The sequence below is a fragment of the Homarus americanus genome, unplaced genomic scaffold (assembly GCF_018991925.1).
Source record: "Homarus americanus isolate GMGI-L3 unplaced genomic scaffold, GMGI_Hamer_2.0 scaffold16022, whole genome shotgun sequence".
In the NCBI taxonomy this organism is placed as follows: domain Eukaryota; kingdom Metazoa; phylum Arthropoda; class Malacostraca; order Decapoda; family Nephropidae; genus Homarus; species Homarus americanus.
Genome location: NW_024752245.1, coordinates 385,386 through 397,416, shown reverse-complemented (window position 1 = coordinate 397,416; position 12,031 = coordinate 385,386). Strand labels below are relative to the sequence as shown.

Here is a 12,031-nt window from a genome sequence, read left to right as displayed (position 1 = left end):
TGTGACCTGCCCTATAGCTCACATACACTGCCCTAAGCCACACTCTTATTGCAATTCTCTTTCACATGCTATTCTCTTCTATCTCATTCTCTTTTCATATATTTCTCTTCCCCCTTTAGCCTTATCTACCTTATGCTTGATTTATCTCCTCTCCCTCTTCCTCTTCTTCTCATTACACCAAAATGTAACCAATCAGCGTTCATTTCCCCCCTCCTGCTTGGCTCACCTGTTCAGCCATAGTGTGGAGTGTGGCTATATCTGACTACCTCACCTTAATGGCTGGACTATGCCAAGAGTTTTGTATTTACGACAGGGAGTGGAAGGGTGGATCTCTGCCAGGGGTCTTTGATCTGCCACTCAAAGTTAGAATAATCAGCTCAAGCGCCAATCAAGTATTACTGACTTCATATTTATTCACACAAATCTTCACTTGTTCGTCAAATTCTAATGTATGACAACACACACACACGCGCACGCACACACACACACACACACACACACACACACACACACACACACACACACACACACACACACACACACACACACACACACACACACTTACGAAAATGAGGGAGCTCTATGTGATTAAACCCAGAGTTACATAAATGTGACTTCCTCCCCCCCCCTCTCTCTCTCTCTCTCTCTCTCTTCTTACGTTAGTCTTATAGGTCTCCTCATTATTATTATTATTATTATTATTATTATTATTATTATTATTATTATTATTACTTATGTATCTCCCTGTATTACTCTCACAACAAAGTACCAACGTTAAGTAAATGCTATGTTACTCTCTCGTCTTATGTTATAACCTTTAATCATCTTTTCTATTTTTACTCTTCGTCCTAGACTCACTCGTGGTCTCCTTCATCCTCCACTCCACTCTTCCTGTCACACCGAAACTAATTTACCTTACAACGCTTGACAACAGGTAAGGACCCCACAAGAGCTTTTGGGAACACCACTTCGTCACACCTACATACAGGGGAGTGCTGGGAACCCTTAAGTGACAGAGAGAGAGAGAGAGAGAGAGAACTGCACATAACATAGGAACAATCGCTTATTGACTCTCTTCCTCCCTCTTTCCCTCACTCACCTACCTCTCCCCCCTCCCCCGTCTTCACTCCCTCCCTCCTCTCCTTCCCTCCCCTTACCAACACCCCCCACCCCAAACACTCGCTGCACTCCCATCCCTTCCCTCCCTATTACCCTCCCTCCTCTCCTTCCCTCCCCATTACCCTCCCTCCCTCCTCTCCTTCCCTCCACTCACCAACTAGTATAAGGAAGATTCCCACAATGACGTCCTCATACCACTCAAGGCGAGAATCAAATTTGTCGACGTAGGCTGTTGCAGTGGCGGTCACGTTGGCGGCGGCAGATACGAAAGCAGGCAGTGGAGGGTTGGTGGTAGGTGTGAGGCTGGTGTGTACAGCAGCTGCCACACTCTGACCCCCCATCTTACTGTTGAAAGAGGCGATACCACTGACCACCACCATTGGGTCTCTGTAAAGGTAAGAAGATGGTTAAGTGTAGCTGTGGCGTTTTTACTTGACCTGACCTGACCTGACCTAATCTAACCTAACCTAACCTAACCTAACCTAACCAAACCAAATAAAGTACACAATAGAATATGAACATAGAGCCAGACTGTGTTATGATGAGGAAATAATTGTTGAACAGGAGGAGGGAAAGGAGAGAGGAAATTATAACAGTGGAATAGTGTGTATGAGGAAGTCAGTGTTTGTTGCCATTAGCTAAATTAACTAATCTTACTTTACTTAAATCTACAAATTCTCTTAATCTCTACTTTAAATACAAATACGATATGAAGTATAATAAAAATAAATAAATAAATAAATGACCTTTGAGTATTATAAAGTCAAATTAATTGTACTAAAAGGCTCATAATTTTCATCCACCATCCTGAGTTATAATACCAGCTTATGTTAGTGGGTTTCATTCTCGGCCAAGTAGCGCTGCCGGGCTTTGCAGTTATTCCTGGAAGTTTGTATATTATTTTCCCATTTTATTTATACAACTAAAAGCTGTGGGTGTAAAAGGTGATAATATTTTGATATATCTGTATAAATATGAAATTATCTGAAGATTAGACACACCCCAGATTTTTTCACCTGAACATTAACCACCATAACGTTACCTAGGGGCGTTATGGGTAGGTTAGGTTAGCGTAAGGTTAGGTTAGGATAGGTTAGGTTAGGTTAGGTTAGGTTAGGTTAGGTTAGGTTAGTTTGGGTTAGCATTAGTTTGGGTCAGCACTAATTCGAGTTAAGTTACACTAGGTTGGGTTGGTAGGTTAGGTTAGGTTAGGTTAGGATACTTGGAGACGAAGTTAAAGAGACAACCAGATCTTAACGGGAAAGATAAATAAAACCGATGAGTGTGTTGTGTTATTCTTGTAGGTGGAGGGATAATTAGCCTTTAGACCTGTGACCTACCTGTATACGTGGACAGGTAACAAGAGGGATAATTAGCCTTTAAACCTGTGACCTACCTGTATACTTGGACAGGTAAGAAGAGGGATAATTAGCCTTTAGACCTGTGACCTACCTGTATACTTGGACAGGTAAGAAGAGGGATAATTAGCCTTTAGACCTGTGACCTACCTGTATACGTGGACAGGTAATAAGAGGATTAATTAGCCTTTGAACCTGTGACCTACCTGTATACTTGGACAGGTAATAAGAGGATTAATTAGCCTTTGAACCTGTGACCTACCTGTATACGTGGGCAGATAATAAGGTGGTAAGAGGTAGGTGATGCTCGAGGCAGTGTATAGCGCTATACTGCTGATACCTTTATTATGATACAGTGTAGGTAAACATAGTTGAGTCTCAGTATAATATTTGACACTATTTTAAACCTTACAGCTCACTCATATACTCACACGGTTGAGGACCTTAAATTGATAAAGATGATACAAGAAAATGGGATTCGTTTGTGTAGTCTCAACGTCCTTCCGCCGCCATTTTAAGCATCATCGTCTTGTCCTTAGGATTTTTTTTTTATACTCATACAATATTGACTCTAATTCCCTCTCTCTCGGTGCGGTTGACAAGATTTTTTTTATTCGTGGTAAAGTCTCAGCGCTGTTTGCCTGTTGGTCAGAAAGTGGAGAGTCTTAGCGCAACGTCTTCCTACGCCTGGCCTTGTGACGCCTCCCACGCCTGGCCTTGTGACTACTCCCACACCTTCCCCTGTGACGCCCCCCACGCCTTCCCCTGTGACGTCTCCTACCCCTGACTGGCTAGCACGTTGAGGTGGGGGAGGGGGGGGGGGTGGCTGAAAGTTACAAACACTGAGCTTATAAATACATTCTGTTTGTTGTGGGTTGTTTACTGTGAGGTGTGTGTGTGTGTGTGTGTGTGTGTGTGTGTGTGTGTGTGTGTGTGTGTCTGTGTGTGTGAGCCAGACGAGATTAATATTTACCATAAGGTCTGAAGAAAAAACAAACACATACATTAATTTCCATGACCCGACTGAGGTATATTTCCATCTTCAAGTATCATGAGTCGAGTGTTAATAATACCATGTGATATTAATAGTGACATTGCGTTCTTGTTTGTAAGTAAGTTCTATGACAAAGTGTCGACCAACTTGGATTTGGTAGATTTTCACCTAGTCTCTCTCTCTCTTTTCCACTCTACCCCTCACTCTCCGCCAGAAGAGTGCTAACATGAAAGTATAGCGTAGTCATTAAAGTGAAGTGTGTTCTTTCTATTCATTTTAGTTTCATCAAAGTCAAAGATCACTAAACAACCCTTCTTCTTTCCCTCTCTCTATCCTAATTCCCTTTTTTTTATCTCTCTCTCTGTTCACCTCCTTCCTTCTCTCCCTTCCTTCAAACCCTCTTTTCTCCATTACTTAACTCTTTCACTCATTCTAATCCATGATAATCGTTCCCCTCCTTTTCCCCTCTTTCTCTTCCCTTTATCTTTCCCCTTCTTCCCCTCCTCCTTTCTCTCCCATCCATTCTCTCGAAATTAAGATCAAAGTCCTCCCCCCTCTCTCCCTTTCTCCCTCCCCTTCTTTCTATTTGTCTTTATCTTCCTCTTTTTCCTTCCTCTCTCCCTCTCCCTTTCTATCTCTACTTCTCTCTATTTCTGCTTTTCGATCTCTCCCCCTCTCTCTCTCTGATCTTTATCGTCTAAAGGGTTTCGTCATCATTCTATACGTCACAGCCAATTCGTGTTAATAGGATCCCAGGATTGTAAATTAGTCGAATCTTAACTTAATTAACCTAACCTAATCTAACCTGGAGTTAAGTTAATTTCTCAGCATCCGGGTTACAGGAATTATGTAATATGATAGGTCTTTCAGGAAAATTTTATAAGGGGGGGGGCGGAGCGGGGAGGAGGGGGGGTAGGGAGGATGGAGGATGAGAGAGAGAGAGAGAGAGAGAGAGAGAGAGAGAGAGAGAGAGAGAGAGAGAGAGAGAGAGAGAGAGAAGAGAGGAGAGAAAGAGAGAGAGAGAGAGAGAGAGAGAGAGAGAGAGAGAGAGAGAGAGAGAGAGAGAGATGTACCATAGCCGTAATAATTAACCTCGTTATAGTATCTTCAACTAAGAGCTCGCTAACTATGGCGAAATCTAGTAAATTACTTCACTTCAACAACTGAGGTCATTTATCTGTGAAACTAGATATGACCAATAACTACCCTGATCCACCAAACAATTAAAAATGATGAGATATATAGAGACACTTAGCTCCTCTTCTTATTTCTTGATAAAGGAAAGAGGAACAGTCAGCAACCAGAGGGAAGCTAAAGGGGAGGTGCTCTATTGTCCAGAATTGTCTCACTAGGGGGAGGAGGGGGGAAAAAGAGGGGGGATGGTCTCATGGGGGATAGGGGGGGGGATCCTATGAGAGAGGTGGAGAGGAAGACACCCACACACGCCCTGACACCCACGGCCCCTGACACCCACGGCCCCTGACACCCACGGCCCTGACCCCATTAGTAATGCTTAAAACCTTGACTGATACATAAACCTTGACTGATACATAAACCTTGAATGATACATAAACCAGAGGCATCGCTGTGAGGTTTCATTACCCGATATATTAATTTTGGAGCTATCAAGTAAAACCTTCGGAACAAAAGCAGACAAGAGCAGACAGCGTTATTAAATGCCATTAAGGAAGGGTTTAGTTTGAGGCTGTGATGATAAGGGGGAATCAGGGGAAGGGAAAGGGGTTCAGGAGGAAGGAAGGGAGTTCAGGGGAGGTAAGGAGGCTCAGGGGGAGGTAAGGCCTTCAAGGGATGATATAATTACCCTTAATTAGAGATTCAAGTGAAGAGAATATTGGATTTTTTTTATATAATTCGGATGAGGATGAAATTTAAGGTATGTTCACTCTCAGGCTAAAGGGTTAACTTCCTCTTGCTTTAACCTAACTTTAACCTAATCTTAACCTAACCTAATTTAACCTAACCTTAAATTACTATTAACATAAACAAACTTAACCTAACCTAACCTAACTTAATGTAAATAATGGTTAGTCATAGTCTAATAGTAAACCGATTAAGGAAAAAAAAAATATAAAATATCCAGCAAGGTTATAAACAAGATAAATACAAACAAAAACAAATATATCAATTACTTTTTAAGATCTCAGTCGAACAGTTAAAAAAATATCGAACAACGGCTTCTGGTGTTTGCCGTCTACTTCACATTTAATTTAGTTTTTAACCATAATAAGAACAATAACGTTACAATATCGGAAAGACGACCACAATGTATTTTTTTTAATCGCAATTTATAATGAAGGAACTATATTAAGCCAGCCAGGCCATCCTTCGTCGCCACAATGACAACAAAGCCTTCTTAGTGGATGGGAAATAACAAGAGCCCGTGGGGGACGTCGAACCTCAGGGGGAAAAAAAACAACATGGGTTTTTGTTTTTAAATAGCTGTAAGTCTTATTATTATCCTTGTTCCGAGTTCCATAAAATTAATTCCTGTTTTCTTTTAATTCCTTAATGAGATTTGACTTTGAAGGAGTATATAAATATATAGTGAACCCTCACTTTACACGGTCAATTGAACCCACGGAGGCCCGCGTAAAGTAAAGTGAACAACATAACATATGGGATTAAGTGAAATAGAGACCAGCTGACCCCCAAACTCCACTTTTTCCAACTCCACTTTTCTGTTCTGCCGGTATTTTTTTTTTCGTTTTGGTTGTGGAGTTTAAATTCACTGTTATTCTTGAGTCACAGCACCACACTACCATGGCACTATACAACCACAGCACTATACTACCACACTATCTTATCACCACACTAAAGGCACCACACCACACCACACCACACCACCACAGCACAGCACGGCAGCACCATAGCCTGGGCCCACTGATGATGAAAAGGTCCTCTGCCAGAAGTTGTGGTCGCGATAAAGAAGTTTGTGAGTCCTAGTGAATCCGTGGCGGTCAGTAGGATCTCTTGTATATGAGCCGTGACGGGTGGTTAGGTTAAGTTAGGTTAGGTTGGGAGGGAGGGAGACGGAGGGAGGGGAGGGTGGAGGGAAGCTAAGGGAGAGGGAGGGGAGGGAGGGAGGGAGGAGGAGGGTTAAGAGGGAGAGAGGGAGGAGGAGGGAGGAGTGGGGTTAAGAGGGAGAGGAGGGAGGAGAAGCTGCCTACCACCTGTTGCTTCAGTTACGTGACTCTGATATAACAGATCATCTCCTCTTTTCCCTCCCTCCCTCTCCTCCCTCTCCCTCTCAACCCTTCCTCCTTACCTCTGTCCCTCTTCCCTGATCCTTATTTCTTCCCCCAACTTCCGCTTCCTTCACCTCACTTACTCCCCTCCCTCTTTCCCCTTTCCTTATATATCTCTCCTTCCCCCAAAACCCCTCTCTCTCCTCTTTCTCTACCTGATCCTCCCTTCCCTCACCTCACCCCTCTCCCTCAACTCCACCCTTCCTCAACTACTCCCTTTCCTACCTCCCTCCCCCCTCACGACGACTACCATTTCTCCGTCACCCCCCCTCCACCCTCTTCAGTCACGGTGCTGTTACCCCTTTCACATTTGTCACCCCCTTCCCCCCGCCTCACCTCACATCAAAGGGAGCACTGTGTCTCTCCCTTGTGTCGTCTTCCTTTAAGCTACTCTCCCTGGGTTCCGATACTTAAGGGAACGTAAGACCATTTTTTTCCTCCCTTGCTCTCGAGAGTAAAAGGTTTAGTCTTGCGGTTTTATCTTTTTTGTGTTTCAAGATTATTTTTTTCCTGTGTAGAGAGAGAGAGTAGAAAGTGTTCACCCAGTGTGTGTGTGTGTGTGTGTGTGTGTGTGTGTGTGTGTGTGTGTGTGTGTGTGTGTGTGTGTGTGTGTGTGTGTGTGTGTTCGAAAAGTTAATAATTTCTAATGTTAAAAATTATTATCAACTAAAAAATAGAAAATGTCAAAACAATATAAATAATCATCTTATATAAAAGACTAAATCAATTTGAACTACTACTACTACTACTACTACTAATAATAATAATAATAATAATAATCTGTCTTATAAATAATTTAATTTTATGATTCATATATATAACTCTCCTTTTTATTCCTGTCTGTTTATCTGCCTGTCTGCCTGTCTGCCTGTCTGACTGTTTATCCCCTCTTCTCTGTCTCTCTGGAACCCTGGTGTACATCCCATCTTGTAATGTAGTAAGTACATCTGGAGTACAAAATACATTACATTTGTAATATGTTAACCTCCACATTAGGAAGTGGACACAGGTTTATTTCCTGCTTTTAAGTTATCTGTGTTCGATCCCTGAGGCCTCTTACACAACCCAGCCTTGAAATGGAGCAATCAGGTATGGTTCAAGCCACCCAGATGTAGTTCAAGCCAATCAGGTATGGTTCAAGCCACCCAGATGTAGTTCAAGCCAATCAGGAATGGTTCAAGCCACCCAGATGTAGTTCAAGCCAATCAGGTATGGTTCAAGCCACCCAGATGTAGTTCAAGCCAATCAGGTATGGTTCAAGCCACCCAGATGTAGTTCAAGCCAATCAGGTATGGTTCAAGCCACACAGATGTAGTTCAAGCCAATCAGGTATGGTTCAAGCCACCCAGATGTAGTTCAAGCCAATCAGGTATGGTCTGCCACCCAGATGTAGTTCAAGCCAATCAGGTATGGTTCCGCTTTCACCCAGATGTAGTTCAAGCCAATCATATGGTTCAAGCCACCCAAGATGTAGTCTGCCAATCAGGAAATGGTCTGCCACCCAGATGTAGTTCAAGCTTAATCAGGTATGGTCTGCTTTCACACAGATGTAGTTCAAGCCACCAGGTATGGTTCAAGCCACACACACACCCTCCTTGTATACTGAAGGCTTAGTTACTCTACTGTATAATCTGGGTTGTTATCTACACTGCTCCAAGCGTATCATAAAAACTACAGAATCCACTTTGGTTTTACGCTTATATTACAAAGTTTTGGTACAGAAGCTTGTAGTGTGTGTGTGTGTGTGTGTGTGTGTGTGTGTGTGTGTGTGTGTGTGTGTGTGTGTGTGTGTGTGTGTGTGTGTGTGTGTGTGTGTGTGTGTGTGTGTGTGAGGATGGTGATGGTCGTGTACCCATGTGTATTTTGTGAGTTAAACATGGTGTATGAATGTGTGTATATTTCTGTGTATTTGTGTATGTTTGGGAGGATTTGTGTTTATACATAAATAATTGTATTGTGTGTGTGTGTATTATTTACTGTTACAGGTGTATTGTAATATATACACACTGTTAGCGTCATCTATACACACTAATGCATACTGTTAACATGTCCTTACACACACACACACACACACACACACACACACACACATACACACACACACACACACACACACACACACACACACACACACACACACACACACACACACACACACACACACACACACACACACATACATCCGTGGTGTGTACCGAGTGAGTGTCAAGAGTGCGAGAGAGAGAGAGAGAGAGAGAGATTATCCTCTCCTCATTTGTCACAGTATAGAGCTTTACCATTTACAAGGGGTCATGTGTCTGTCTCTCGTAATGGCATTATTAATCTGGGTTTCTGCTCACTCTCTCTCTCTCTCTCTCTCTCTCTCTCTCTCTCTCTCTCTCTCTCTGAATAGAATTGAAAGTCCATCATATCTAGGCGTCAGTTATATACAAACCTCCTCTCAAACGGATTATATGAAGAGAGAAATCCACTATATTGAGGTTCCACTGTATCGCGTAGGTTAAAACGAAAAAAAAAACAATAGGGAAGAAACTGGTAATTGAAGACGATAACTTTGAGTTTTATTTTTACAGCATAAGTCAGTGGTATTATCTTCTGAGTCGATGTTTATTTACACTATTTAATTATTTATTTTAGCTTCGTGACCTGGAAAAAAAAAATATGTGAGAATTTATGTTATTTTAAGTAAGTGTTTGTTTGTCTTTTTGCAACTACATATACACACACACAGTCACACATACATACTGTACATACATACATACATACATACATACATACATACATACACCAATTCTATTTCACTATTTGCATTACTATTTAGGATATGAAACATGCACTAAATGATAATAATATATACCTAACCTAACCTAACCTAACCTAACCTAACCTAACCTAACCTAACCTAACCTAACCACTAAAAATCAAGTTGTGACCTTCACCAGCATCCTCTCAGGTGAGCTCATTAGGGTAACATCACAAGGAATCAATGAACATATAGAATACATTTATATCATACCTGTGTTTACCTACTGGTGATGACCGTGATTAGTATAAAAGGTGAATTCTCTTACCTGTTTGAAGTTTGGCAGGTGAGATGTACGTAAGTCAATCTTTCTTCACTAAAGTGTTAAGTTTGTGGCCGTGGGGTAGTTGGTACAGCTTATAGGAGGGCGCCTGTGGTGGTGGTGAGAAGGTATGGGACGCAGCTGTTATTCTTCCCTCCTTCACCCACTCCGTCAGATGTTGGAGCGGTGAGTGGTGTCTTTCTACATAAACTTCACGAGAACATCAATACACAAACAACACACGGGAGGGAGAGACGGGAGGGAGAGACGGGAGGGAGAGACGGGAGGGAGAGACGGGGATATACCTACCCTAACCAAACAATTTTACACTCCTTATAAATAACCATCAACATTATCCCCCCAAAAAATATATTAACTAAATTACTTTTCCTCATTTAAAATATCACTTTGAATTTAATTTATTGGTATTTTTTTCTATTATTATTATTATTATTTACAAGGGAGGTAAGTAGCGAGTGAGTGTACCTGTGGGGGGTGAGGTGTGTGTGTGTGTGAGTGTGTGTGTAGTGGGTTAGTTGATGTGGGGGTTGTGTTATAGCTGTTTCCACCGTCAGTGTTGTTACGAGGGGAGACAAGCTTCGACTGTAGGTAAGAGAGGGTCTAGGCTGGCTGCTTCCCTCACTCACACGCGCGCTCGACCACCCAACTCTCTCTCTCTCAGACACACAGGCCACCTCTTACCTAGCCTCCCACTTCCTCTCTCTCTTTTTCTCTCTCTCACACAGGCTACCTCTTACCTAGCCTTCTTCCTCCTCTCTCTCTCTCCTTCCATATGTTATATGTATGAATTAAATAAAATAAACTGAGAACAAAATATTTATTAATAATAATAATAATAATAATAATAATAATAATAATAATAATAATAATAATAATAAACTCTAAGGTCATATTTTCCAAGTTTAAACAGCAAGAATGTTATCAACTATGAGCTTCCAATGTGGGAATTATAAGAGGAATTATTATTATTATTATTATTATTATTATTATTATTATTATTATTATTATTGGTGTCTACTATTTTTCTCATCTCTTATATTATCATTAAGGTCAACGATGATGTTACTGTTATTATGCTCGTTATTATAATTAGTAGTTGTAGTCTAACATTAGTATAATTAACCATTAAGATCATCACTATTATTATCATCATTATGGGAGATACAAATACAATAATCTAATATATAACAAAAACACACTCAACCAGAGAGAGAGAGAGAGAGAGAGGGAGAGAGAGAGAGAGGGAGAGAGAGAGAGGGAGAGAGAGAGGGGAGGTCCGTCAGCCACAACACAAGGTTATAATACTGGACCAATATTCCACACTATGGGAACACCTCAGCGAGTGTAAAGTGGTTATCAGGCCGATGTGAGATGCCCCCTGGTGCAGGTGACAGGTGAACGGGAGAGAGAGAGAGAGAGAGAGAGAGAGAGAGAGAGAGAGAGAGAGAGAGAGAGAGAGAGAGAGAGAGAGAGAGATCAACAATAAATTACCTTTACTCGTGTTCTCCCAGGCGACTGTCACTTTCTCTCTGCTGGTTCCGATAGACAGGCCAAGTCCACCCATGTGAATCATTCCCCCGCTTCTACCACAAACACCTAACCTAACCTAACCTCAGGACGTATTGTGTATCTCGGAAAATCGAATGGTTGAAGTACAGACGCTGGATAGGACAAAACATTACTATAGTCACCTTGTCTGTTTTCTCATTGCCTGACATAACTACGTGTGTTGGTACCCAGAAGTAACAGATCTGACGGCCACATCAGCTGGTAGAGTTGAGCAGTTCCACTATCTCAGGAGCCAGAGGGTGGAGTGGCATAAGACTGTAGAATTAACGGACGCTTCTTCGGTCTCTAGAAATGGTCAAATCATTTTATTGGAGGTTATAATTACCTTCAAGTCCAGGAGAATTGATAAAGCAGTATGTAAGGCAGCCGCTCTGGGTAAAGATCTACACCAGTCCATCACCAGAGTCAGTCTTGGAGTCATTGGTACAGATAAGAAGTGAGTCCACATACTAGGTGCAGACTCTAAAACCACCAGACGCGGCACTTATTCCTGGTCGTCAGATTTTGTCTCAGTCGTTTTGGGGTAATAGATCTTTGACTCACCTAACGCAGAGGAGACTTAAGGGTATATAGAGGCTTGAGAGACCAAAGTGAGAATCTCAAGGTAGTTTCTTTTCATAGATCAACCCAGGTTATTGT

The 12,031-nt window shown here is 41.9% G+C and overlaps 1 protein-coding gene across 1 annotated transcript in view; it reads right to left on the bottom strand.

Moving 5' to 3' along the window:
- The window catches only part of LOC121855014 (melanopsin-like), a 32,236-nt gene extending 21,845 nt beyond the window's left edge, over positions 1-10,391 (bottom strand). Inside the window, exons 1-2 of the mRNA XM_042349850.1 lie at positions 9,809-10,391; positions 1,274-1,506 (exon numbers count right to left, since the gene is read on the bottom strand). Of these exons, the coding sequence (XP_042205784.1) occupies positions 1,274-1,499 (226 nt within the window). The 5' untranslated portion in view covers positions 1,500-1,506; positions 9,809-10,391. The remainder of the gene's footprint in view (positions 1-1,273; positions 1,507-9,808) is intronic.
- Between the last annotated feature and the right edge of the window lie 1,640 nt (positions 10,392-12,031).